This window comes from Anoplophora glabripennis, unplaced genomic scaffold (assembly GCF_000390285.2).
Source record: "Anoplophora glabripennis isolate ALB-LARVAE unplaced genomic scaffold, Agla_2.0 scaffold5, whole genome shotgun sequence".
Taxonomy (NCBI): domain Eukaryota; kingdom Metazoa; phylum Arthropoda; class Insecta; order Coleoptera; family Cerambycidae; genus Anoplophora; species Anoplophora glabripennis.
This window is the reverse complement of record NW_019416525.1, coordinates 1182575-1210329: the sequence shown is the minus strand read 5'-3', so window position 1 is coordinate 1210329 and position 27755 is coordinate 1182575. Positions and strand designations below refer to the sequence as shown.

At 34.8% G+C, this 27755-nt stretch overlaps 3 protein-coding genes across 6 annotated transcripts; 2 read left to right on the top strand and 1 right to left on the bottom strand.

Moving 5' to 3' along the window:
* The first annotated feature begins 94 nt into the window (after positions 1 to 94).
* On the top strand, positions 95 to 4401 carry LOC108907505 (U2 snRNP-associated SURP motif-containing protein). Its single transcript, XM_018711232.2, has 15 exons — positions 95 to 317; positions 374 to 490; positions 544 to 640; positions 699 to 894; positions 953 to 1112; positions 1160 to 1668; positions 1721 to 1836; positions 1887 to 1998; positions 2052 to 2294; positions 2348 to 2534; positions 2587 to 2749; positions 2807 to 3014; positions 3070 to 3348; positions 3671 to 3733; positions 3860 to 4401. The coding sequence occupies exons 1-15, from the start codon at positions 300 to 302 to the stop codon at positions 4176 to 4178; spliced, it is 2787 nt and encodes a 928-aa protein (XP_018566748.1). The 5' UTR covers positions 95 to 299; the 3' UTR covers positions 4179 to 4401.
* Positions 4402 to 4479: 78 nt separating this feature from the next.
* Positions 4480 to 16265, bottom strand: LOC108907480 (protein app1). 3 transcript variants are annotated; one of them, XM_018711191.1, is made up of 9 exons: positions 16094 to 16265; positions 13622 to 13757; positions 11509 to 11683; positions 10916 to 11078; positions 9415 to 9541; positions 9179 to 9359; positions 6887 to 7088; positions 6529 to 6582; positions 4480 to 6079 (listed from the first exon to the last, which is right to left on the bottom strand). In XM_018711191.1, exons 1-9 carry the CDS (start codon positions 16098 to 16100, stop codon positions 4650 to 4652), a joined length of 2475 nt encoding a protein of 824 aa, XP_018566707.1. In that variant the 5' UTR covers positions 16101 to 16265; the 3' UTR covers positions 4480 to 4649. The 3 variants fall into 3 exon arrangements, with proteins under 3 accessions (XP_018566707.1, XP_023310605.1, XP_023310606.1); XM_023454837.1 differs by lacking the exons at positions 9179 to 9359; positions 9415 to 9541; positions 10916 to 11078; ... (1 more) ...; positions 13622 to 13757; positions 16094 to 16265 and adding an exon at positions 7523 to 8377; XM_023454838.1 differs by lacking the exons at positions 6529 to 6582; positions 9179 to 9359; positions 9415 to 9541; ... (2 more) ...; positions 13622 to 13757; positions 16094 to 16265 and adding an exon at positions 7523 to 8377.
* Positions 16266 to 24170: 7905 nt separating this feature from the next.
* LOC108907476 lies at positions 24171 to 26560 on the top strand. Of its 2 annotated transcripts, none has more exons than XM_018711182.1 (3): positions 24171 to 24342; positions 24684 to 24947; positions 25033 to 26560. In XM_018711182.1, exons 1-3 carry the CDS (start codon positions 24334 to 24336, stop codon positions 26296 to 26298), a joined length of 1539 nt encoding a protein of 512 aa, XP_018566698.1. In that variant the 5' UTR covers positions 24171 to 24333; the 3' UTR covers positions 26299 to 26560. The 2 variants fall into 2 exon arrangements, with proteins under 2 accessions (XP_018566698.1, XP_018566697.1); XM_018711181.1 differs by having other exon boundaries at positions 24684 to 24950.
* The last annotated feature ends 1195 nt before the right edge of the window (positions 26561 to 27755 follow it).

Sequence of the window (27755 nt, the reverse complement as noted above, 5' to 3'; positions counted from 1 at the left end):
CTCGGTATAAAACAACACGCAGTCTACATTTTTTTCTAGATTTGTGATTCTAGAACGAAGTTAGCTAACAGACGAAAACGACTTTTATGTCAACTTTACATTTTATTTATTTTTGCGTAATATAGTTGAAGGAGCACCGAACACTAATATTGAAATTTTTGTCTAATTTAGATCAACCTGCAACACGTTAAAACAGAAAATGAGCATTTATGATAATGAGTAGAAATGGGGAAAAAGTAGGAGAAATGTGTTAGTTTGTAGAAGTTAATCATTGTAATTTGACCAAATATCCCATAAAAATGGCAGAAAAAATAAAGGTAAATTTGTTGAATTTAATAGTCGACCAAGCAAAACTAATCTAATATCTGTGTAGAGTATCCCTGAACAAAAACTGAAAGCCTTTTCAATTGGGACTATGGGAAAGAGAGGGTTGTCAAAAAAGGAACTCGAGGAACAACGCAAAAGAGAGGAAGAAAAAGCAGCAGCTCATGTACGTAAAATGTTTTTAGTTTGACATTATAGTCCAACACTGCTTTATTACAGGTTTTCCAAGAATTCGTAGAGACATTTCAAGAAGCGCCCTTAAATGGAAGTAGCAAAGTGTGGGTTAAAGCTGGAACATATGATGCGGGAGCACGCAGTAAGTTATAATTCATTAATTATTCTGCGATTTAATTTCAGCAACATTTATTTTGCAGAGGAAGATACAAAGGACAAAGGCAAACTGTACAAACCAACTTCCAGAATTACGCCGTCACAAGAACTTATGACTTCTGCCGAACGTGCCCAGGCTTATGCCAAATTACTCTCGTCAGATAAAAAGCCAGAACGATTAGGCAAGAAGAAACCATCTACAAAAAGTAATTTAGAAGCATTCATGGAAGAGTTGCGACAGTAAGTACAATTTTTTAAAATAAAATGTCTGTTATTTCATTAACGATAAAATTATTAGGATCCAAGAAGAGAGGGAAGAAAGACACAAGTATAAAGGTGCGATTCGTACTCCTATAGAATCCGAACTTGACCTGTTCATGAAAAGTGGCGACATCGGCTCTTTTGACAATGGAGATCCTACGACAACTAATTTATATTTAGGAAATCTTAATCCTAAGGTAAATCTAATAAACACTTTCGTCTTTAGTTTAATGGTTTGGTTTAGATTACAGAGCAGCAGCTTATGGAAATATTCGGGCGATTTGGACCACTAGCTAGTATAAAAATAATGTGGCCACGTTCGGACGAAGAAAAAGCGAGGGGGCGGAACTGCGGGTTTGTGGCATACATGTCTAGGAAAGATGGGGAAAGGGCACTCCGTAATTTGAACGGGAAAGACATTTTCGGTTACGAAATGAAGTTAGGTTGGGGAAAATCCGTAATTATCCCGCCACATCCAATTTATATCCCTCCGGTTTTACTAGAAATTGCGCAACCACCTCCGCCGTCTGGTTTACCGTTTAACGCACAGCCGGCTTTAAAAGATAGAGATATCTTGCCGAAAAGCCAAGAGGAATTGAACGATATTCTTTCTAGAGCTGTCGTTAAGGTTGTTATACCTACTGATAGGAATCTGCTTATGCTTATACACAGGTTGGTAGAATTCGTTGTGAGGGAGGGGCCTATGTTCGAAGCGATGATTATGAATAGGGAGATCAACAATGCCCAATTTAGGTGATTACTAAAAATTTTGAAGTAAAGTTTTTTACGTCGTATTTTTTCACAGATTTTTGTTTGAAAACCAAAGTCCAACTCATATTTACTATCGTTGGAAGGTGTTTTCAATTTTGCATGGGGATTCTCAGAAAGAATGGAAAACGAAAGAATTTCGAATGTTTAAAGGTAAATTTTAATGGTCTGGTTTATGAGTGAACTTAATGCCTAAATTTCAGATGGATCAATTTGGAAACCGCCTATAATGAATTCTTATACAGGAGGAATGCCAGAAGAATTGGTACGGGAAGACGAAGCCAAGGAGAATTCTAAAGGATCACTTTCGAATTCGTAAGAAACAGTATTTAATTGGTGTTTTTTTTTAAATTTCCGTTTATTTTTAGTCAGCGTGACCGATTAGAAGATTTAATTCGTAGTTTAGCACCCGAGAAAACTAAAATTGGGGAAGTGATGGTATTTTGTATCGAGCACAGTGATGCAGCGGAAGAAATAGCTGAATGTATAACGGAATCGCTTTCTAATGAAACTACAGCAATAACGAAAAAGATTGCAAGACTCTATTTAGTGTCTGACATTTTGCACAATTGTGGCGTTAAAGTTAATAAAGCATCATTTTATAGAAAAGCGTAAGTTTTCTGTTAAAGTGTGTTCAAATGTGTGCTTACGTTTTGTATTGCAGATTCGAGAATAAATTAGTTGAAATAATGACACAAATAAAGGGCACCTACGATAAATTAGAAGGTAGACTACAAGCTGAAGGTTTTAAGGTTAGGGTTTTACGGATACTGAAGGCATGGGAAGATACGATCTATCCTAAAGATTTCATGAGCAAACTGCATAATACATTTTTAGGTTTGGAAGACGAGGTGAGTTTAAAATTACAATTTTGAAAGAGTAGTGTAAGAACTTTCAATTTAGGAATCTAAGGAGAGTCCGGTTCGAGAATTGGGAGAAGATATTGATGGAAATCCTTTAGAACACCAAGAATCGGATGAAGATGTACCGATGGACGGTGCAGCACTTCTAAAAAGCGCGATGATGCAGTACGAGAGTGGTTCAGCAGACGAGGACGATATAGACGGTACATTGGGAGGAATTTAACTTGGAAAGAAAAAAAATTATTTCTTTCAAATTTTAGGGCAAGAAATAAAAGACGACACTGTAGATAAGAAAGACTCTGGTTTGAGCGGTTTTATAACCTCAAAATGGGAAACGGTGGATCCCGATCAAATCGAGGCGCAAGCAATGACGACTAGTAAGTGGGATCTTCTCGAAAACAGTCAGGATGCTAGTCGTGATAGCAGTCAAAATGATAACCAAGATTCAAATGATTATTCTGATACTAGGTAGGTCTTCTGACAAAAGTTTTAGAGAACATTGTTCGGATCGAGTGGTTTTTAGGAACATGACGGAAGAGAAACGGCAGAAGCTGAGAGAAATAGAGGTTAAAGCTGTTCAGTACCAAGACGAGTTGGAATCGGGTCAGAGGCAGTTAAAATCTGGTTGGACTTTGCCACAGCAAGTGGAACACTATAGACGGAAATTACTCAGAAAATCAGAGAAAGAAAAGAAGGAGAAAGGTGAGAAAACGCCAAAGAGTGAAAAACATAAAAGGGACTATGAAAAAAGTGAGAGGAGGACAGGAGAGAGTTCGGACGATGATGCATACTACAAAGAACTGTAAGTACTAATACAAACGTATGCCGTGTGTATGTATCTAAAAAATTATGAGCATTTTGTATATTATAAACATCAGGAATATTTTTATACTTGTAGAAGGCTTGGTGACAGTGTACATTGAAAATTTTTTATATATTACATAAATTATTTTCAAAAATGTTTAAGTAATAAGTGTTCACGTACCTGATTCTCTTCTATGTGCCCGTGTCACTAAGACTAATATTTTCACTCAAACAATTCTTTTTTTTCTCATGTATTTTAAGTTGAAAAAAGTTAGTACATATATGGATATTTTTAACCCTATCTCTTACTGATTTTCTAGTACTACTAGAAAAAGTAAAAAACATGCTCGAAGTTCATCAAGTGGTTCAACGTCTCGACACAGGTAACGATCATGTTATAATTTAACTATTATCTTACTTTTGTAAAATACATTTAAATATTAATATATGCTACGTTTTAAAAGTTCTTGATAAACCCTTATTAATGAAATTGTCAACTTGAATTTTAGGTCAAAAAGTCGTTCGCCACCGTCTCGCAAACGAAGTTCTAGGGTTTTGAGTCCGCCGAGCCCACCACGAATTAGGCGGCATTCCCCCGTTTCAACTTCCTCACGTTCTTCTCGTAAAAACAAAGATTCCCTGTCCCCAACCAATTCTAACGGTAAATATTCCTCTCCTCGGCGGCACGGCAGATATTCTCCCTCTCCCCCACGTAGCAAACACAGTCGCAGATCCAGTTCGCCTAGAAGTAAGCAAAGCAGTCCGGCACGATCCAGATACCACTCGCCCGAATCTTCCAGGAAACACAGACATAAACATAAATATTAATCCTCTTTTACCTCACCTTTTCCATTTAGATTTTTCACTGTAAATACAGGTTTTTCATAGGGGTGCAAGCAGTTCAAATTATATTACGTTGTTCAATGATTCAAGGAATCTATCTCAAAAATTATTTTTGAAATATTATGTAAATATTTATTATTTAAGCTTTATACTGTCATTTTTATGTGTCTTATGTAATTTCATAATGTAATAAATGACCCTTAGATGACGATGTTGTTTGATTCACCGTCGTCTAAATAACTGCAGTGGAAGGAATGAGATACAATTCCATTAATACTTTTTTTATTAAACAGAAAAACTCAGCGTAAACAATAATTATACTAAAAGGCAACCTAATGTAGAAATAAATAAAAATGAGTTTATAATCTTGTAAATTGCCCAGTGGGGCACATTTTCAATACAATTAATAAAAAAAATTGGCATTATAGATAAGCTTTAATAAACAAACGCTCCAAATTATTTCTTGGGCTTCGTGCTAGTTTTTTTCGGTGTACCGCTACTCTTACGAGGCGGAGGGGTGGGAGTTGCGGTTGAAGAACTGGCAGGAGGAGGGGTATCGGGAGCACTCGTATCCACTACTAATGCTTGTTGCTTTGCAGGGGGTGCTACAGGAACAGAAGGGGGAGTAGCTTCCGTTGCCTCGGCTTTAGGTGGCGCCTCTTTCGTCGATTTTTTTGCAGCCTTTTTTTCAACACTAGGTTTAGGCGTTACAGCCGATGAATCTGATTTAGGTTGTGGACTTGGAGGCGTTTCTGGTGGGGGTTGGGGGCTTTGGGGAACTTCAGGAACAGGTTGGGAACTTACACTGACGGGAGCGGGACACTTAGGCCTTTTTTTAGCCAATGTGGATTTAGGAGGTTTCGGTACTGTCGGAGCGGGTTGAGGTGTTTCAGAAACTGCGGGAGCAAGTGGCACGGTTTCAGAGACTGCAGGAGAAGTCGGTACAGCTTCGGAAACTGCGGGAGCAGGCGGTGCAGCTTCAGAAACTGCGGGAGCAGGCGGTGCAGCTTCAGAAACTGCGGGTGCGGGCGGGGCTACTTCAGAAACTGCGGGAGCTGGCGGGGCTACTTCAGAAACTGCGGGAGCAGGCGGCGCAGCTTCGGAAACTGGGGGAGCTGGTGGTTCAGGTTCAGAGACTGCGGGAACCGAGGGTTCAGCTTCAGAAACAGGCGGTACAGTTTCAGGAGCGGTCGTCGTTTCAGGAATTGCAGTGTCAAGAACTGCGGGTGCTGCTTCAGGAACTACAGGTGGAGACGTGGGTTCGGGAACTTCTGGAGTAGGTTTGGGAGTTTCAGCTAAAGGTGGTGGTACACTTTCACAAGCTACAACCACAGGTTCAGGGCTTGGAGGAACTTCTGAAACTGGTGGAACTACTGGAGGGATTTCGGAAAGTACTGGTTCCGGTTGAACGCTTTCAGAAATTTCTGGAGCTGGTCGAGGGCTGTCGGGAACTACGGAAGGCAGGTTAACGGGTTCAGGAACTTCTGAAGAAGGTTGAGGACTTTGAGGAACTACTGGAGCAGGCTGAGAGGTTTCAGCGACTGTTAAAATTGGTTCGGGTGTTTGAGGAGCTACCGGGGCGGGTTGAGTACTTTCGAGAACGTCAGGGACTGGTTGGGGAGTTTCTGAAACTGCTGGGGTTGGCCGAGGACTTAGGTCTGCTTCTAAGGCTGGTGCGGGTTGAACGGTTACTTCTGTGGTTTGTGTTTCAGTTGGTGGTGTGAATTCTGTAGGTGTAGGTTGAATTGATGCCTCAGGTTGAGGCACGAGTTGTGCTGCTGTTTCCGTTGCAGGAGCCCGAGCGACCGCTTCAGATGTTGGAACACTTTCAGCAACAACCACCGGTTCGGGTATTTCGGTCGTTGCTGGTTGAGGTTGTGAAATAACTGTAACATTTTCAGATATGTTTCCCATATGCATAATTCAGTGTTGGTTAATTTGTTAATAAACCACTTCTACCACCACCACCATACAAAATTGCAGCAGTATTTGTTACATCTTTACAAGCCCGTTTCACCATTGTAGGTTAATAAGCAGTTTACAACAAACACATAGCGGTTAGTTATAGCATTTCGGATAAAAGGTAGGGATAGTTAATGCACAAAAACATTTAAAAATAATTATTTATTTGATAACAAATTAGCAATTAGCCGAGGAATATAAATTAGTTGCGACGTAAAACATAGCCGCCCATTTGGACCTATCCCAAAAAAAAAAAAAACAAGTAATAATTTGGAAGCTTAATTTTGCAATGTTTTCTTCTAATGGAATAGGCACACAAATTATCTTCACTTTTGGCACTTTTTGAATTGTTTGCTTTCCTGCAACAACTGACCTGCTGGTGGTTGCTCTGGGGCTGCAGTCTCACTGGTAATAGGGGGAGATGGGTCTAAATTCCCAAATATGAACAAATTAAATATTAGGTAATATATTTAAGAATTAAAAAAAAATAAAGATAGATAATACAAAGCTCATATAAATAAAGTAAGATGATGCGATAATTTAAAAATTAAACAGAAAATCAAATATAATCGCTGAAAAATAAATTAATAAACCTAAGCAAATGCAAACGAAACTCGGTTACATGCAAAGCCAATATAAAAAAAAAGTACAGGCAACTAAACGAATACACTTAATAGCTTCACTTCTAAATTATGCCAAAATATAGCTATTAAGTCATTTCTGTTTCACACCTTTAGGTTTCAGAGTTGGTTCGGGAGCACTCGACAATGTTTCGCAAATTTTACTCCAGATATTCTCAAAGGAATCTCGCCCTAAGTAATCGATGTTTCCGACTTCCCAACCCTGCCTTCTCAGATGGTCATCCAACGCAGCTTGCTCGGCCGTTCTTGGTGTACCTAATGTCAGTTGGGCAAAAGCACCCGCCAAACCAGACTGAAAAGTTACAAGAATCAGTTAAAACGATAATTTTAAGCCTCTACCCATCACCGCAACCATAAGATTTAATATTTGTGTAGTAAAAGAAGCTGAATACTGTTACATTTAGGCGATTACAAAATTAAGAAAAATCTAATACACTACAATAACTTAAACTTGATAAGTATCAAATTCAATATTAGCTAATTTTTATTTATTTTTTATGAATTTGTAATTTTGATCAAAAAAAATAAATGTGCAAGTCAGACATAAACGATATGGCCCTGGCTGCCTAAATCAGAGAAACACACTTGTGAACTTTGGAATCGAATCAAATAATTATTTAAATATATTTTTCTTCAATTTGCTCCAAAATTCACATATGGAAGTCTCGGCAAATGCGAATCCTAGTTTTCCTAACTTACAGTTGAAATCTAAGTAAAAATACTTACACTATTATCATTGCTATCTTCGTTAGTACCTGTGTTCAAACTAATATCGTTGGACACCACAGTGGTTGCCACACACTCATCAGGTAGTCTGGGAGGAGGGATCTCGATAGGAGGGGTTTCGTTTGTTACTTTTTCGGGAGGGGCGGGTTCGTGGTGTGAGAAACTTTCAAGAACGGGCTCGACAACTGGATGGTATTGCGGTTGACTATATGTAGGAGGGAGAGGGTGTGAGTTGTGACTATCAGAGCTATGTTGATAATCATGACTATCATGATGACCAGCAAGATATGCGTTTGTATTATGAGATTCAACGAGCTGATTTTGTCCGTTATTTTCAACATGGTGACTTTGTGTCGCTTCATGTTGTATCTGATAATGACTTTCTGGTACGTTAAATGAACTACTATGCGACTCTTCGCGAGTCTCTGAAGGTTTACTGTAATCTGCGACCCACTGGCCTCGATTATCAGACGGCTGACTATGACTTTGAATTATTTGATTATGACTTTGAAAGACTTCATTATGACTTTGGAAGGTTTGATTATGGCTTTGAAATATTTGATTATGACTTTCTTGTTCTTGACTTTGATAAGAATGGGAGTGACTGACTGCCTGAATAATTTCCGACTGATTCGACTGATTTTGGGACTGTCTCATATCATACTCCTCCCAGGGATCCCACAGATTCTGGTAGTCTCCCGCAGGATTTTGGATATCAGGAGTGGGATCGTGTTGGTAAGTGTAAAAATCAGGAGGAGGAGGAACGTGTCGTTGGGGTACGTAGGGTTGACTACCATGCACAGTGTCGGTATGGCTTGGGGTCTGAGTAAACACAAGCATGCAAAAGAAAAAAAAAAGTTCAGTAAGTGCTCAGTATGCATTTATTACCTAAACATTTTAGATTCGTGTCTAGATAATGCACATTACTGTGAGTAGGAAATAGAAAGCAAACAAAATGCCTATTAAAACTCAAAATACAAAGGCAGAGCTGTGCCGCATCATGCTAAAATATGTGGTTTTAGATCTCAATTAGTGTGAAAAGGTGACAGTGTGACCATAATAGTTTATTTACAGTTAATATAGCAAACATCCAAGAACAAATAGAAAGGTTTGGCATATAATATATAAAACTTAATTGCTCAGCAAATTCTTTGTGTATAGTTTAAAAAAAAAATTCTGTGCACCTTGTTTATCTATTTAGTCGAAATTTTCAATTTTGGAAAAGTTATTCACCCGGTATATTTTTAAAATTAATATAAATTTTGACACAAAAATATCTTTATGAAAAAAATTGATACCTCACAATTCTAAACTGATTTGGGAGACCGTATATAAAAAAAAAGAAAATAACAAGCAGGCATTCTATAAACTTTTTTGACTGTATGTCATACATTAAAACGGCAGGTCAATATTTGTTTATTAAATTAACAAGCAACATAAAATGGTAAGAAACACATTAAGTCATTCATTTCAGTATTTTAAAAATAGTAAGTTAAACATTTAGTTTTTTTAGTAACAAACTCACCTTCGATTCACCTTGTGAATCCTCAATAGGCTTGCAAAAATTTTAAATGATTCTCTAATAAAAAATGAATATATTTTTCGTTAAATTATCAAATTTTATGCATCGTAAAATAATAATATAGATCTACTCACCATGTCTGGCGTCAAACTGGGATGGATAAGGGAACAGAAGATGTTCCACCAGTGCTGCAACACATCCCGAAGGTGCTGTACCTCTCCCGTAGGATGCACCCTCCTAGTTTCTGTATCAAAGTACTGCAACCACGGCTTCGAAGCTCCAATGAAATGAATAATCTTCGCATTGCCTCCAAACCTTCAAAGAAAATACTGTGAATTTTTTTCCACAAATATTTCTTACTTTTACTTACTGTTTATATGCGGGCAAGTAAGAATAACATGCAGTAGAACACAAATTGTAAATGAACGGTAAATGCTTGCTGATGTCTTTGTGGGCCCAATCGGAGAAGTACAAATTCAGAAGGCCCTGGTCACCACCTTAAATTTAGAAAAAAATCAATGTAATTATTGACAAAAATAATCGTCAGTAGAAAGAGTCAAAAACTAAAAAGTCGACAAAAGACGTTTTAAATTTTTTTTTATGAAACCATTGGAATCGCTGAAAACAAACGTAGGAGAATAAGTATGTTGCTTTTAGTAAATAATGTTTGCATTTTTAATATAAAAATAAGCAATACGATAACTTAAACACAATTGAAATCAAATATTCTTATGAAATCTTAATTAATCAAATTTTTTTACATTTACTTTATAGTTTCCTCTGTATAATTTCGATAATGGGGTTTTTAGTTAAAAAAACTAACAATATAGTGCAAATGGGTTAAATAACATTCGGCTTATTTTTTTCACTTTAATCTCGTTTGAGTCCAAAAAAAAATTAAAATACGTATGCGTTGTGGCATTAAGCAAAAATGTCAAATACAGTGCCAAATGTAGTAATTTATTGAATATTTTCAGCACCACTGCTTTCTCATTGTTGAGCAATTCCTACAGCATTCATCCACTAAATTGACAAGACATAAACAAGGCTAATAGCTGGGATCTGTTATAATAAAATCTATTTACAAATTAAAAATAATCGCATAAATTTATGAATCCAGATATACTGGTTTATAAATTAAAAAAGTTATTTTGGTATCGTCGGACCCATAAAATGTTAATTAAGTTTCAAGTTATTAAAATTTTTAGATAATAGTTTGGTCTATGACATTTTAGATTTGCAAAAGAAAAATCGTCTTTATTTATGAAAATCGTTCAATGTTGGTTTTTCCAATAACCTTCAATTGTCGAAAAGACCGCGAAGGACGCTAACTTTTTCTAAAAAAAAATTATGAACTTCCCAATTTTTCACATCATACAACTAAAATTAAAATAAATTAACTACCTATTTAATACTACTCCACTTTATCTAAAAGAGAAAATATGATGTGGCAAAGTAAATTAAAAGTATCACCTATTTTATACAATCTATTGAATATTGAACAAAATCAACTTTAATTTAAATTAATTTAATAAAGTAATTAACGACATATTTAAAAAAGTATCGCGTATACGCATTTTGTGGCCTCCCGGTATGTGAGCCGCAGTGTCAAGTAACATGCTAAATGTATTGCGTGGGTCGCGTCATCTTGAAGAGCTATGCAGACAAATAAGTCGTATTTTTATTTTAGGTCTTGTACTTCAAAGAGATAGTTATAAATAGACAGGTTCATGCTTGCGCTACTCTAAGAAATGCAAGCAGATGTAACGAAATACCTCGAGTAACGCCGAGTTCGACCCGTTGTTTCAACATTTATACCGAGGGTGGCAAAAAACAAACCATGCCATTTTACTCGAATTTAACAGACTTACCGTCGAAGCTGCCTTTTTCCAACGCGAACTGGATGAGTTTTTCGTAAGTTTCGTTGGATGGACGGTACACAAATACACCGGAATTGAAACAATCTGGCCAGCCTACGTCAGGTGCCGCTGATAACTCCTCTCGTTCGAACAGTTCATCACAGTTTTCTAATACCTACAAAATAATGAATTAATTTTACTGAAAAATACAGACAGTGCGACTAAGCCCCGACATGTCCTTAAAGCATTTTCACGTCTAGGCTATCCAAATAAATAAAATAAACAGTCATCACTACAAACTTTAAACTTACCGTCATCTTTACTCAAATATTTAAAGTGAAATTTCGCATCCTCTCGCGACGGATTAAGATTAGAAGCAACCATTATTTTAACAGTTGATATTTGATTAATAAAATTTGCATTAAGTAATACGGAATGGAAAATCGGGCGAGCATTAGCAAGAAACAACGTATCGTTAAAATTTGAAGAGCGACCAACAAAAATAACACAAAGGATATTTTAGGAAAGCCGAGATAGATATCCCATATGATGGAGATGTTTCAAGGCGAGCTCGTAGCATTAAATAATAAAAAGAGATTACATACCAACGTGTCTGCGTCCAAAAATACACATTTGTCGAACTGCGTAAGGCGCCAGCAGTGTAGTTTTGTGAATGTAATGCCCAGCTCAGGCCTTTTGAGCAGGCGGAGATTAGCTTCGTCTCTAGAATCCAAAATGTTCACTTCCTGGACCAGATCGAAGACTTGCCTCAATTTCTCCCTGCAAGAAAAAATCAAGGATTCTAAAAATTCCTCCAAAATCGGCCGCAAGGCTTCAGCTTCCTATTGATTATTTTTTTCGACGGCTCAAAATAAAGGGCGAGTGGTTTTAAACTACCTTTCTATTTCAGCGTATAACTAGCCGGAAACCAAATAAAAAAAAACATTTAAGAGTATAACATAATTTGTTTTTCCTTTAGTCTAAGCAATGTTCAAAGAATTGTTTACTGACGTTTTCAAATTATCTACGTCAAGGCAGATCAAGGGTAAATATTTTATGCCAATTCAATATTTAAATTCAATTGGGTACCAGCAGTATGTTTACAAATAAAACTTATCAAAATCTACGTAGGGACTATTGTATATCATTCATCCAAGGAAGAAGGGGAAGTTCATAGTTTCGATTTTATCAATCAGTGCGTACAAAAATCGTAGTAATATTTCTCTGTTTATTATTTGCTCAATTGAAATTGCGTAAAAAATTTATAACTACAACCTAGTGTTATATGAGTAGAATAATTGTATTTATTTGAAATGCAACTTTACATGTTAAAATTTTTTATTTACATATACTACTTAATATGCTGTCAATTAAATAAATATTAATGTTGCCTTATTAATTTATTTTTATTTTTTTTAAATGATTTTAGATGGATAAACTTAATTAACGGCAGATTTAAATTGTTTTCAAGTCGATTATTTTACATATTTTTCTCAAATATATCAAACTTTTGCCCCCAAGATAAAAAGTGGCGGTTCAACACTTTGAGATTATTTTTTTTGTTTACTTATAGATAAAATTATATTTCGGAGACATTTTTACACCACGTATTACAATAAATACTAAGCTTTCTTAATAAAATTATCTAATAAATGATCCCGCGAGATCATTATTCATTACGTAACGTAATAACCGCTATCGTAGGTTGTATATTATTTTTATCAAGAGGGCTAAACTTATTGACACATTTTGGGCGCCGACCTAATCTATGACTATCCAACAAACGTAACTACCTCCTTTTCTATTACGTACCATACTATTTATGAATGAGTAGCATAAAAGATGCGATGATAACGCTATTTATAAATTAAGATGTCTCACAGCACAGGCTGTTTGACAATCGAGCAAAATCATCGCCAACTAACACAAGCAAAGTTGACAATAGTGGGTGGAAAGATTATTTGATTTATGCAAAACATTAAATTATAAAGTATATGGCAAAATCAACACACTAAAAGTTATATTTGACCCCAAGGACACAGTTGCCAAAGTTAATTTTCATTTGACGTACAGTTTCAGCTAAAAACAGATAATAATGTCAAGCTCAAAATAGTAGCAATGTAGAAATTATGAACTATTGAACGTTTTGGTGCACGTAAATAAGGCTCAAATCAGACCCCGACGCCGTCAAAATTTTTATGTACGCCGAGAAAAAACAAATTATAAAAGCTACAATTCAGTTATAAAAATCCCCTCTTTGGTGTTATTTTTTAAAACAATAACTTAAACATACAGATAGAGATCAGAATGAGGTGATTTAGAGCAATTTAAAAATACACAAAAATTACCGCCTACTGAGAAGTACCACAAAACAGAATTTTTTATTATTACTCTGAGACTATTTTACTTTACATTTCTCAATTCAAAATTTCTGCATTTTTAAATGTTGAAGATATATCTCCTATAATTCATACGAGTTATCAAAAGTTCACAACGACCAAAAAAAAGTTTATGTGTACCTAGCCATTGGCGCACGCATAAAATGTTATAGAGGATGGGGAAAAATATATTACACTCAACTAAAAGAGGCAAGTGTGAAAAATTAAGATTATGGCTAACAGATTCTTAGCGATATTAAAAAAATGTTACGTTGAGCGATTATCTCAGCAGGCCGTGGCTAAATTTTTTTGAGACACTAGGTAACTATCTTGTACTTACCGCATAGAGTCTGTCACCCCAGGGGTTACCAATACAGCTAATTGCTGCTGGGTGCCTACTTGTTTTAACGAATGGGCCAGAACTAAGGCCCCCAACGAGTAGGAATCGTTTGTCGCCAACGTCACCCAGGCGTAGCCTAGAACAAAAAATTATATTTATTTTTTTTTTGTAATTTTTATACATATACACAACAAAGTGCTTTCTTTTTTTTTTAATTAACTTAATTTAATCCGTCATCGAGACAAGTTAGTGGTAAAAAATAGTCAATAATTGCATTCTATTAAAAATTAGATCATGGGTGTAACTAAAACGGTATAAGAGCAAGGCTACTAAAGTTGACCTAGTTCCGGGGTTTGAGTCCAATCGGCTAAATAAAAAAATATATGCCGAACAGAAAAATAGGTTCGATAATGATTGACAGAGGTTAATAACTAAAAATACGGGCATATCCGTTTGACGTTTTAAACGTAATTAGCATTTGGCCCGCATCATGTAAATATATTTAACCTTCTCCTAAAAATCAAAAGGCGTAAACGTGAGGTAAACGCATTTTTTTAAATCGTGACCTAATTGGCTCCTGCCTTTTTTATTTCGGATACTGTATTTCGTGTAGCCGCTGTTGTAAATTAAACGGTTTGCAATTCTAAATTTACTGCGCCTAACGCAACTATATTTTTAATGAACGCGTGGCGACGAAAGATGCCCATTAATTTTAACGCATATTATCGACACTTTCTAGCAAAAAAAATTGGTATTGAATATTTTCTCTAAGAATTTGTGTGCATTTTTTAAATAAAAGTCGACGAAAACTAAAGGATTATTTCTTTTAGCCACACTTTCGATTTCAGTCAAATCCTAAATTTAGTTGAAAACAAATGTTTGACCCTCACAACAACCCAGAGAGGGCGCCAATGACATAACTGCACAATTAAATCAATTATCCGTATTAACAACAATTTACACTACGAACAGGGCAATGACCTCGTGCAATTAATAAAATCTCCATCTCTTCTTGGGAATGTATCGCAATGTGAATGAATGTGAGCAAATCGTTTCCCTTGCAGAAAATATTTATATTGCAATGCCTTTAAATAAATACGGTTGTTTATAGTGGGAAGGTAATTAAAATAAACAAATGGGGTGCGTATATGCAGCACGGCATTTTATTATGACTATGATCCTGGCGATTTTTGAGCCAGATTTTTTTCCGCTATGTAGGAGGCATTTGAAAATCCAAAATAGTTTCAATATAATAGCCAACATTAAACTAAAAATACGACACAGGAAACACGCAGTAGCCCAAAATAAAATTGATAGAATCAAACGCAGTATACATAATTGCATGATGTTTAAGTTTATCTATATTTTTTTAAGACAAAAATAAAGTTTTTCTGAACGCAATAGTGTTTGAGAAATATTTCCTAGGTTTTTATTAATATTTCAATATTGCGCAGTGGCTCAATTTTTTTAGCAGAATCTACATGGCGTACTGTCTACTTATATTTCATTGTTGTCAGACAATAAACTAAATTCAATTGAACTAAGTATTCTAACTAAAAATAGCCTGTATTTAAATTTGAATTTCTGAGTTTGAATCTTCAATAATAGAATGGAATATTAACTGGATAAGCATTCGATGCATTTTATGAATCAGTGGGACAATCGTATTTTTATTTTTATAATACAGGTAAACATATTCAAGCAGGATTGTAGATAAGGAGCAATTTGTTTACATGTTGGCCTAGGTTAAGATAAGTCTTACAATTATTTCGCATACAGTTCCCTTTTAGTTAAATATAAATACGACAAGAGTTAGAAATACACAAAAAAAAAGAGGAAAACAAAATCGCTGCCAAAGTTTCAATACACGAAAAACTCGAGTTAAATATATATTTTTATTTTTATTAATAATGCTAATCTAAATTTAGTGTGAAACTGTATAAACATAGATTGACCCGTTGTCCCATATATCAATACGTTGATATTAAGAAATCGTAAACATGGAATGTGTCCAGTTTTCTTACAATATTTTTTAAACTTTATCGGTACAAGATTAAAAATATTCGAATTTCAAACGGTTTACGTGATAAATACGTCACTAGAATTGTTTAATCAAATTTCTTTGATAAAGTATAGTGGACATGTGAGTCTTAAAATTGGTATAATTTTAAATATTTTTTTGTATGTTTTATCAGAGATAAAAAGCAATAAATTTAATCCTAAAAAATACGACCTTAATACCAACTACGAATACGGTTAAAAAACGCCCTAAAATTAAGTAAACCGGCACGTCTGTATGAAAAGACCGGATTTTAAGTAATTGTTAATATTCAATAATTGAAACAGGGCTTGGTGCCTTGCTAAGTGGGTGAGAAGTACGGCGCCTTTTTAGGTTATGTGATAACAGCGAATAAGCAAGGTCGATAGGTTACGAAGCCGGAGAGCGTCGTTTTAAAAATTCAAAAAGCTTACCTCCCATGGTGAATGAGATTTCGAACAATTTCAGTGAACACTAACGACTATTAGTGGCCGTGCACCAGTAGTACTGAGTATAAATATCGAAAATCAAAACAAGTAAAAGAGAATCGGAGCAGGAACGATTGGACGCGACGATATTTCAGTAGTGAGCACAGCACGGCAAGGGAGTACGTTGCTTCGGAATAGCCGTATCGGAGGAGTTCGGAGTCGTGGTTTTTTTTTCACTTGGCAGGAGGGGCACAGCAACAGTGCCCGTTCAGATTTTTTTCGATTTTTGCTTTACCAAGCCTCCCATGTAAACTTGAGTAATTATTTAAATAAACGCAAACCTGTAATTTTCAGTCTCTGTTGCAGAAGGAATTCGTTTTTTAAAAAAATGTATTGTTAATTTTTCCTTGACTTAAAGTTATTTTTTCACTCAGCAGCAACATTTTTGCTTTAACAAATTTCCTAAGAAAACTTAATTTGATAAATAAATAGTGACCTGTAATTTTCGACACCTGAAATCTGATATTATCGGTTCCTGTTAGCAGAAATTCACATTACTTTTTAAAATGTTATATTGTTAATTTTTCTTTAATTTAAGGGAGTATACTTTCGAGTAGCAGCAGGAAAAAATAAAATTATACTTTTCACTTAGCAGGAGGGGCACAACAATATTTTTTACTATTTAAATAAATGCAATCTGTATCTTTCAACACGTGAAATCTGAAATTATCGATTCCTGCTAGCGGAAATTCACATTAAAAAATGTATTTATTGTCAAATTTTACTTAATTTAACGGAAGTTAGCGATCCCTGTAATTTTCAACATCTGAAAATGTCAAGTCATCAGGTCCTGCTAGCAGGAACTCACATTATTTTTTAAAATTCTATTGATATTCTTAATTTTTATTTAATTTAGAGTATATATATATACATTTCTGTTAAAAGAAAAAATCTAATAAAAATGTTCACATAGTAGAAGGGACCTAAAATTTTTATTGTTTAAATAAAAACCATGTAATTTTCAACACGTGATATCTGAAATTATCAGTTCCTTATTATTAAGTTTTTTTTAAATTTCATTAATTCAGCAGGTGGGGCGCAACAATAGAGCCCGTCACTTTATTATACTTTTCACATTACAGGGGGATACAGCAAAAGCTTCTGTTGGGATTTTTTCGATTATTCCTTCACCAAACCTCCCTAGAAAATTAAATGACTGAAATAAATACCAATCTGTAATTTTCGACACCTGAAATTATCTATTCCAGCTAGCAGAAATTTAAATTATTTAAATATTTTCTTCATAACAATTTTTTTAGATAAAAAAAGCCGCAGTCACCCCCTACATCTCCGGCACTGTGTATGAGGATAAACTATTTCTCTATGAGACTATTGCAATCGATAATCTGAAGACCAGTGCCAAGTTTCATTTGTATCTGATCAGTCTCATTCCAGTTATTTAAAAAAAAATTGGCAGTGCAACTTTGTCTTTCTGTAACTTTTTTCGTAAAATATTGTTTCATATCTCCTGCTTAAGTTCACCATATTTTAGGAGCAATCATTGCGAAAAACACTCAAAACCGACTTGCAAATTATGAGGTAATAGTTTAGAAAAAAGTCAATTTTTCATAGCACGAGAAATTCAAATTTCTCGTTTCTTTTTTATTTTCGGGCACCTCACTGCCTTTCTTTGGATATTCCTAACAGGTGCCAAAATATAACTTATTTTGCTTTAGTCAGCTCTATTGTAAATATGCTATTTTCTGTAGTGAGTATTTCCAAAGTGTGAGTAAGGCAGAGGTAATTTCGATTTTAGGCTTGTTGCCCAATTAATATACGCATGATTTTACATATGCATTTTATCAAATATTTAACACCTGTACCTACGTTTAACTTATACATAAGTAAAAAGCAAATACCTAATTATAAAAAAAAAAATAGAGAATTGTGAACAACACCTTTCATGCAGTCGCCTTCGCAAAATTTGCAATATCTGTTCAATTTCTAGGCGTTAGGTGTACAAGATAATTAAAAGTTAATCGACTGCATCATCTCCTCCGCATAATACTATCTTCCTGTTGCAGCTGCAATTCCATTTCCACTCTATTGGCGATGCTTCACCCTGAAATATTGACTACGTCGGCGTCGGCCACATGGATACTCGCTTGCGCATACTCCGTAGAAATTCATGCTGCTGTCGAATCCACCTTCGAAACAGACGCAAAATTAAAAAACTATACGATATTTTCAAATAAACAACCCCCTCAACATTTTCGATTTCGCTTTTCAACTCCTGCGTAACATTTTTAAGAATCATTGAAACAATATACAGGGTGATTCTTCTTAAACAGGACAGTCGGTAAATATTTTTTTTTTGCCGATTCTATTACTATTATTATTAATTAAAATTTGGCACAGGTGTTATTCTTGCCACCCAGTAGACGAGAAGCCTGGGTGTTCATTTTCCGTTCCCGCGAAGGGTACGAGTGAAAAAAGAGCATTCACCGTCTCCGTTGGACGCACGTTATCAAGCCACTCAATACTTCTCCCCATTTCTGAATTCGTTGGACTTCGCGCACCGTGTAGCGAATCGAACTCTGGCTTTCGAACGGCCCGAGTAGTGCCCTCTTTGTAGTCAGGAGTCTCGGCAACGTCTCGATGCGGACGTCAACGTACCATGAGTTCTTCAAATGACAACCGGTACTAGGCCAATGGTGTCCGCATATACCGATGCACCAGTGCTCTTGCCATGGCCGAGTCGACATTGGAGACGCAGATCGATTGTTTTCTGGAGCAATTTAAGCGGAGTGCCTCGAGAGCCATGGAGGAGAGGGCCATGTCTAGGTCCAGGAGCTCTTATCTAGACGCCGAGTCGCCCGGTAAGTCTGTCACTTTGGTACTTCGTGTTAGATTTGAGATAGGCCCTTAGCTGTCCCCTTCCTTGCCATTCGGGTCACGTGGTGCGGCACCCCATGCCTCTGTGATATTTTGTAACGTTATTTTGAGACGCAGTTCAATGCACTTGGGCACGCCGAGATGATGGCTGTGTACGGTTTTGTTTTTAATGTAGACAAATGTTCCTACGTACACAGATTTAACATAACTTATGACAACTTCAAACGTGAGGAATTGTTATTTTATTGTGTACACTTTATTACTTAGGTACTTCCGTTTGCATCAGCCACAAGTTTTAATATTTAATGTCAGTAATTTGAAGGAACATCTGTCTTCTAATTCGTTCTTCCTAACTACCTTAACTTAAACTTACTTAAAAGTATTTACACAACGATCACATCACTGTATTTTCTTTGACAAAAAAAATGCTTCAAATTATTCAATAAAATCCTGGCATTTCTTAGATTCATTACAGCTCTGTGATAGATTGTATAATGGCAACTATACAATGGGGTAAATGAAACATATGTGTTTTTATAAACACAACCACTGTAACAAATATAGTTACATTTTGTGTTCTTGAGACGTATGTGCCATATAATTTTTACCTTTAATACCCAGGATTTTCTAATATATTTTCTTTCTTTTTAATATATAGTTTACTATACAGGGTGTTTTGGAAGAAGGTACCACAACCTTAGCGACCTTATAATATTTTACCCATATCTTTCCCATAAAAGGGCATAATGTATTGAAACCCGGAATAGGATAGTTACGCCCTTAACCAGTGACATTTTACGACATAAGTTTATTGAGGTTAGGTAAAATTTAATTTTATTCAAAAAACGGTACTCTTGTTGAAAACGCTTCGTTTTTGAAAAAACCACAACCGACCGACCCAAAGTCATCCAGTGATATACAGGGTGTCCGGAAACAATTAGGCTTCCTTGGATGAAAATAAACCGAGTTAAGTCAAATTACCTTAGTACAATTTTGCTTTCTTAAAAAGTTATCCTCATTCAAATGTTTTTTAATTCCATTTCAACTAATACTAACATAATTTTTTACTTAGGTCGGTTTGTTTTCATCAAAGGAGGTCACCCTTAAGATATGAGTTAATCATTTTCGAACACCCTGTAATTATGGAACAAAAGCTAATCAATCTGGGGACAATCAATTGTGCTATTTCAACGTGGGGCCCTTTATGTAAAATCAAATTTTACATTCATCGTAAAAGACCTAACCTCAAAAAACCAAGCCACAAAATGTCAAATAAATTGTTAAAAACTAATAATGTTGACATATTTAACGCCCTCAAAAACTTACCTGTACCAAATTTCGATGCATTACATTGTTTGTTGAAAATTTGCTTATTTTTAATCTGTGTCTCAAAATCAAAAGACCCTTGAATTTGTAGCACATGTTTCCAAAACACCTTGTATATGAGTGCTTGAAGGTTATTTTAAAAACTCATTCACAAATAATGTACAACAAATATTTCTTTATTTCATATTTTTGAGACACTTTGTATATATCACACATACAAGGAGTTACTCGGAAATACAGAGTGTACTAAATATATCTTCATTCGTTAAGTAATTGATATGAACTTTTCCTATGAATATTTTTTTTGTGTATCGTACCGATGCGAAGGAGGAAAAATAAGTGCTTAAAAGCTACCCGACACCAAAATCCAGCCCGTGATCGTTAAGAACTGCAGTAAAAAATTTCTAGTTCAGACACAATCATTAAATACTATTCGGATCTGCAGCAAGTCAGTTTGTATTTGGGTCAAAGCAGATACTGATAGAAAAACTACAGTTGTAGTCCTACGTGGTCTATTTAAATGTATTTAAAATTCAATATTGACCATTTGCCTCCACGTGAGCCATTTCCAATAACAAATATTTAAAAGGCACTTAGGTAACCCCTGCGTTTATTTAAACAATTTTGTATACGAATATACTTTTCACACCACGGTAGTTCTTGATTTTCTACTACTGAGTGTTTACTTAATTTAGTTAGTATAATAAACAAAAATAAGAAAATCCAGGTTTTATTCCTCAGTTGCCAAGTTAGAGTCTTGTGAGAAATACCTCTCGGCTATACATGCATATACAGTATGATGATAGTTTGAAGCCCTTATCGCCTTTGTGTTTGAGTTATTAGAAATCATTAAATCAATATGGAAAAGGAGATAAGGTTTCTAGGTAACTTGCTATTATTAATATCATTTTGCGATTGTTGTAGTCGAATAACTATAAGTGATATTGCTTGTGACAGTGCCTATACGCTCTATTTATACCCTATATATAGGTGAGAATTTCATTTTATTTACTGAATGTAAAGGGTCGGAAATCCTTTGTGTGGATTTATAATAGAAAACCCGAGGGACCAGCTATAGAGTTGAAGGGTAGACACTTCAGTTCCCTTTGTTTAAACCTGTATCAGATATAAATTAAAATATTATATAGGTCTATATTTGTCGATTTGCAAAACTGAGTTAGTGTCCCAGTTCGTTTTAAGACAGTCGACAGTCATTTGTCTTAGCTCAACACACTCTCGATTGAATAGGGGAGGAAGAATTGGGTCCGCGATTCTGATATTCCTTTGTGCAAAGTTACTAAATTGTCTGTAGCCGTGTTGTGTAGATACTTTGTTTAATGTTTACATTACCTATTGTTGTTGTTTTCTAAGGCACTACTAATGACTACAAAAAATTATGGTTAATTTATTTATTTTATTAAGTGGGCATAGCGATGAGTAGGCAGCACAAGAAATGCAATTTAGTACGGTTTATGAATATTTTAATGACAATTGAAAATGTTGAGTTGTTCGCAACTGCTGTATGTGCAACTTGCAAAATGAAAATAATGTGCTTGCATTTTGAAATTGTATCACTCTATTTGTGGGATGGAAAATTTTGCAAGTAAGAAAATAAAAACATATTTTTACTGCATTCCAAGCATTACTTTCACAACATCGATGGCGGCACATTTGGAATCAATAAAATAGAATTAGGGATATATCAGAACGCCGATCAATTCTTAATTGTATATTCAAAACATGTCCTGTATTCTGGCTGGTATTAGTAACTGTAAATTCGGCTTAGTTTGTAAACAACTGGCTAAATGTAAGACAAAATATCTAATAGGTATGTCACTATTTCGGCCAATGCGTTATGATTTTTTAACACAGACATTTAAATATTAATTTCGTTTTATACGCTTATGAATTGCTATTACAGAATAACTCGCATAATAACAGTTATAATTGAGAGAAAGTGTATTGGTAAAAATATTGTTTAAGTAGGCTGCTCCAGAAGTAGGATGTCTGAAACAATGGCTGAAAAGTGAGTACAAAAAATAACTTATCGCCGTGGGAAGATAATAATTCATAATCGTACGCCATACAATAAACAATCCAGTATTAAACAAACATTAAAACAAAAAAAGGATTCATTATAATGTGATTATGCAGTATCGTTAATATATAAATTTTTGTTTACATTAAAAAATATTTATTTTCGGTTTAATGGCACTGCAATTCTTACAAATTTTTTGCGGGCTATTTTAATAGTACGGTATATCTAGAGTACTGTCCCTTTTATTTCAAAACAAAAGCCTAACCGCTGCTATGCGATTAACGATAACGCTGACCGAGATATATAAACCGACCTTTAACTGATATGACATTCAATATGTATAAAAAGTCGTTTGCTTTACGTAATATAAATAACCACAGCATGGAAATAAATATGATATAGTATATTTAACAGCGCAAGGTTAGGTTTTCCGTAGACTAAGTGTTCAAATGTGGAATGTGTTTAGATAATACATAAAAAAAATTACTTAACTATGTGCCTCACAGCCAGGTATGTGTTTTAAAAATCATTACGAGAAAATTTAGTAGTGGTTACAGCTCTGCTGACCCCTGGATACTATATTGAAGCTGAGATTTAGAAAGTAAGTGTAGAATACAAACGTTTAAAAAAAGAATGGTTATAGCGGTGTAGTATTAGTTCTCGAATCAATCGATTTAGATGAGAAATTTCTTTTAAAAACTTACGAACGTAATTCGATCTAGTTTTAATGCAAATAATGATTTGGAAGAGTTTATATTTCATTTACGCCGTGTTGGTAATTGCCGAGTGTTGTTTGTTGTGCTTACTTGTGCATTCGTAACCAATTTAATTCCAGTTCTCATCACAAACCTTGAAATATTGTAAACCCGTGTAATTGCAGTTAGTTCGAACAAAGTGTATTTTGTTTGTGATAAAAATTGTGTAAACTAACTTATGCAGGTGACAAAATGAGGCTCATTGCACATTCATCGACAATAATGAAGTGAGTATCTTCATGCGATTTGCTAATTCATTTCATTTGCAGAAATATAGGCGTATTGCGGTGTGACTGTCACAATAGTAAAAAGCGATTTGATCTATTAAGCAAACCATTGATTAAATACAAAATATATAGAAGAGCAGATGCTTTATGTCACCAACTTTTCATGTGTTACTCTTTGATACCTGCTTTAAAATTATTTTCTCCACAGTTGAAAAAGAAGAATTATTATTGTTATAAAACCTACAGTACTTATAATATTAAATAAACAATATATTAGAAGCAAATAATAGTAGGTAGTAAAAAAATACACAATTTCCCCGAAAACTAATTTAATATGTAGTAAAATTACAGAACAAAATAATTTGGTATACCTACCTAAGAAAAATATTCCAGATTTTTCTGCTTTTTCCAAGGTTTATCACGCACCGAACATTGTAACTACCTATTTTCGAAATAAATTCTGCATTATAATGACCATAAAATTATTATTTCAGTTGCTAGTACTTAAATGTTACATTTCCAATAACGGGTATAAAAATAGTACCTACTTACTATTTTGGAATAGCGAGTACCGTTTACAATATCCCATTCAAGTGTATTTGTGAGCGTGAAAGGTAAGTAAAACAAGTTTCTCGTATTAATAAATACTATAATTTTTAGGAATTAGTACGTTTTTCCAGGTAAGTGCGTAATTTATAGTAATTATAGTGAATGAACAATCAACATCGCGTTTTAAATTTTGAATGGGTGCCGGTACTATGCCCGTTGAGCGCAAACGCAGAACTGTCGCACACGCGCATTGCCAACGAAATTGCCAAAGGTGAAGTTTAGCGAAGCCCAGACATGGCGTATCTGACGTCCAAATTGTTAAACATTTCGTGCAGTTATTATTACGAATATATAAGTTGAATCAGGACGGTTTCTGTGTTAAACAATGTGTTTCGGAAGGACTGTTACTAACAAAACTGGTAGACGGTGAATTAATTAAGATCTCACAGAAAATTTATGAAAAAGGTACGACAGCTCTGCGTGTAATGGATGCCAATATGGGCCACTTTTGTCTGACTAGGTACATAGCGAGCGAAATTGAGCTCTTATGTATTCCAGTAAAGACTCTTTTCGCTTAAAACGTGCTTATCCAATGTTTTTATTGCTTTGTCACTTATTTATAAACAAAGCCATGATTCTTTTATTGGACCACAGAAATTCCATTATTTTGATCAATGAAATTATATTAACAATACTAGTTTTCCAAAATGTAATGGATTAAAAAAATTACAATTTGCAACAAACAAAACTTGGACATGTCTTGTGGAACATAAGATAAATAGAGTAAGTAATTTTTCTAATTTTAGATGGCTGCTGTTGATTCGGCAGAAAAAGAGGCAAGCGAAGTGTTACATACACTGTTGTCTGTAGAGAGGATAGAGAAACAAGAAGAAAATGGAGAAAACCAGTCACCGTCTTCGCACTCTTTCCAATCGAACCCGACAGGTGGTAGCGATGGACAAGAAGGAGACTCCCAAATACAATGGCACACACCTGTATCGATATCGCATTCATTATTTTCTGCAATTGATCCAAGCAGCCACTTTTCTCAGGCCATGGACGATCAGCAGGTAGTTGTAGACATTTAGAGTCTACTTATAATATTTCACATAGTTGCATGTTCCGTAGTTTTGTTTAATTTTTGTTATATTTTAGGTTATATGGGAGGGTCATGCGATAGTTGACCCAGAAACAAACATAAACACGATCTACACGGGTCACCCCATCGTAGAAGAATCGGAAACCGGAGAAGAGTCACCGAAAAGGCAGAACATTGCACCAAATGGGAAATCAAAAACTCCGCCAAAGAACACGAAGAAAAAAGTCCCAGTTAAAAAAAAGAAAAAAGCCAACGAAAGTAATCCTGCGAATGATCCAACGAAATTAGAAGAAAGTGCTGCTCAAGTGAAAGACAGGTTTAAAAGAGGATGCGAGTGCCAAGACGAAAGTTGCTTCCGAGGATTAAATCCGGAAAGTGTATATAAACACAGACTTAACATTGCTGAACTTACGAAAAGTGAACACGATATGTATTTAATGGGAGTTACGATGGCTTGCCTTGCGAATCCAGATACGACTGTACGCCATAAGGAACGGCGCAGGCTTAGAGCACAGTACGTTTATCAAGGAAGGCGAGTATGTTTAGACGCTTTCCTTTACTTAGAGAACTGTACCCACTATCAGCTGAAGCGGATACGAAAACATGTCATGACGCACGGCGTTGCACCTAGAGTTCATGGGAACTACGGCAAAAAACCACACAATACGTTTTCCCTCGATATTTATCGACACGCAACAGAATTTTTGAAGCAGTACCTTGAACAACACACAGGAGAGAGGGACATTGTAAATACTAAACAACCCATTCAGCTGCCATGGGATGTTACACGGAAAAACTTACACGACGCATATAAGGAGTATGGCCAAATCCTGGAACCTGGTATAAAACTTATGGGATATTCTACGTTTCGGCACTTCATGAAAGAACAATTTCCGCATGTGAAATTCTGTAAAGTCGAACCGAAGTCATGCACGCATCAGACTGCTCCACAACAACAGCAAATTCAACAACAGAACCAGCAAATACAGACCGTCGAACGTGTTAGGGAGCAGCAGGTACCGCAAGTCCAAAAATGCGTTATTAATAACGAAGTCCAACAGGTAATACCGTTAGTAGTGGCGCCACCAAACGATAATACGGCAACGCAACACCACCAACAGACTTTTCTCGTGACACCTGTACCTCAGTTACTGCCTAACGGGAATATCGTCACCCCGCAGAATCCAACAAATCATACGGCTACGAATACATTTTCGTATCAGTTAACAAACACTGGTTACGTTATTAACGAACAGGGGAATATAGTTACTACAATGGCTAATGCTCAGCATCACACCCCATATACTTTTGGTAGAATGTAACTAGCAGGCAGTTACTTGTTTTTCTAGGTTGTGATAAGCTCATATTTACTTTTTTTTATATTTATTGTGTTTATTTATTTATTTTTTTATAACTTCGATTAAATATTGTACCGACTATTCGATATTATAATGTTCAGGAAATAAGTTGAGTTTTATGGTTTGAAAACCTTTTTTCCGAGTTAAAAATTCAGTTTTATTTTTTTTTTTTTTGTATAGGAATAAACAAATTAAAATTACATTCATTATCAAAATTCTATCGTCAAATTGTATAAAGATAAATTTTTTTTTTTTTTTTTTTGTATAGGAATAAACAAATTAAAATTACATTCATTATCAAAATTCTATCGTCAAATTGTATAAAGATAAAATGTAAGTGTTCAATCCATATATTTATTTATTTTAAAGGTGAAATATTCAGTTAACAATTTTTTATTAAGAACCTTTATTTAAATAAAATTAAATAGATTTTAATTTAATTATTGTTAATTCTAAGATGCCATTTTTTTAAATAGGATATTTCGACGCTTTAGCACGAAAACATGTTTTCTCAGATTTCGGTTAGAAAAGATGCTATCTCAAATTATCTTTAAGTAAAAATATGCTATCTCAGTTTGACTAGAAATTTAAGTTGCCACATTGAATGATTGAAACCGTGCATTTATAATAAACTTGTATAATATATTTTTCAAAAAGTAAGGAATATTTATGTTCAGGTACACTGTTTATTTTATTTTTTTTATTCAACATTTTTCAAAACACGGTAGCCGCGTCCTTGCATAGACTGGAAATGAAATGCAGGTATGCGACACTTCTATTACCGGTACTTTATGATCTGCTAATGATAAACATGTGTGCATGGGGAACCGCGGAAATGTGCACGTGCATATCATATGTGCCCTTCGCATCGATATATACATATCATTCAAGTTTATACATTATATTTATATTCTGGTTCAGCGCCGGATTTATGCTTGTGAGGCCAATAGGAGAAATTTGGTGGGGGCCTAGTTAAGGGATTGAAAAAAAAAAAAACATTATTTTTTATGCATCTTTCAAGATTTTCTCTCAAATTTATTAAATAAATAATCTCTTGTTTTCAAAGGAATAATTTAAACATTGCAAAGAAATTTAAATTTTATTTTCTCTAGGAACAAAAATTTACAAATTAACAAAAATTAGTGAATATTTTCCCACTAATTTAATTATAAAGTGTAGTGCATAATAATGAATTTTAGTACTAAAATAATAATAATAATACTTTAGATTGATTAATTAATTGATACTTAAAAAAAGTTTTTGTTTGAATTTAATTTTTTTTAATTTTATTTTAAATTTTTCAAATTGGTGGGGGCCTATAGGCAGTGCCTAGTCTGCCTATGCCTAAATCCAGCACTGTTCTGTTTATTATGTTAACTCTATTAATAAAAGTAAGAGTAGTGACTATAAATCAGGTAAAG

Bases quoted from the DNA above. Each gene is read 5' to 3' on its own strand.
- LOC108907505 (XM_018711232.2), top strand. The intron at 641-698 runs GTAAGTTATAAT...TTTATTTTGCAG, and splicing joins ATATGATGCGGGAGCACGCA to AGGAAGATACAAAGGACAAA. The intron at 3,349-3,670 runs GTAAGTACTAAT...CTGATTTTCTAG, and splicing joins GATGCATACTACAAAGAACT to TACTACTAGAAAAAGTAAAA.
- LOC108907480 (XM_023454837.1), bottom strand. From the start codon at position 8,362: ATGCTTGTGTTTACTCAGACCCCAAGCCATACCGACACTGTGCATGGT. The intron at 7,089-7,522 runs GTAAGTATTTTT...GTAACTTTTCAG, and splicing joins AAGATAGCAATGATAATAGT to TCTGGTTTGGCGGGTGCTTT. The intron at 6,080-6,528 runs GTCAGTTGTTGC...AAAATGTTACAG, and splicing joins CCCAGAGCAACCACCAGCAG to TTATTTCACAACCTCAACCA.
- LOC108907476 (XM_018711181.1), top strand. The intron at 24,951-25,032 runs GTTGTAGACATT...GTTATATTTTAG, and splicing joins CCATGGACGATCAGCAGGTA to GTTATATGGGAGGGTCATGC.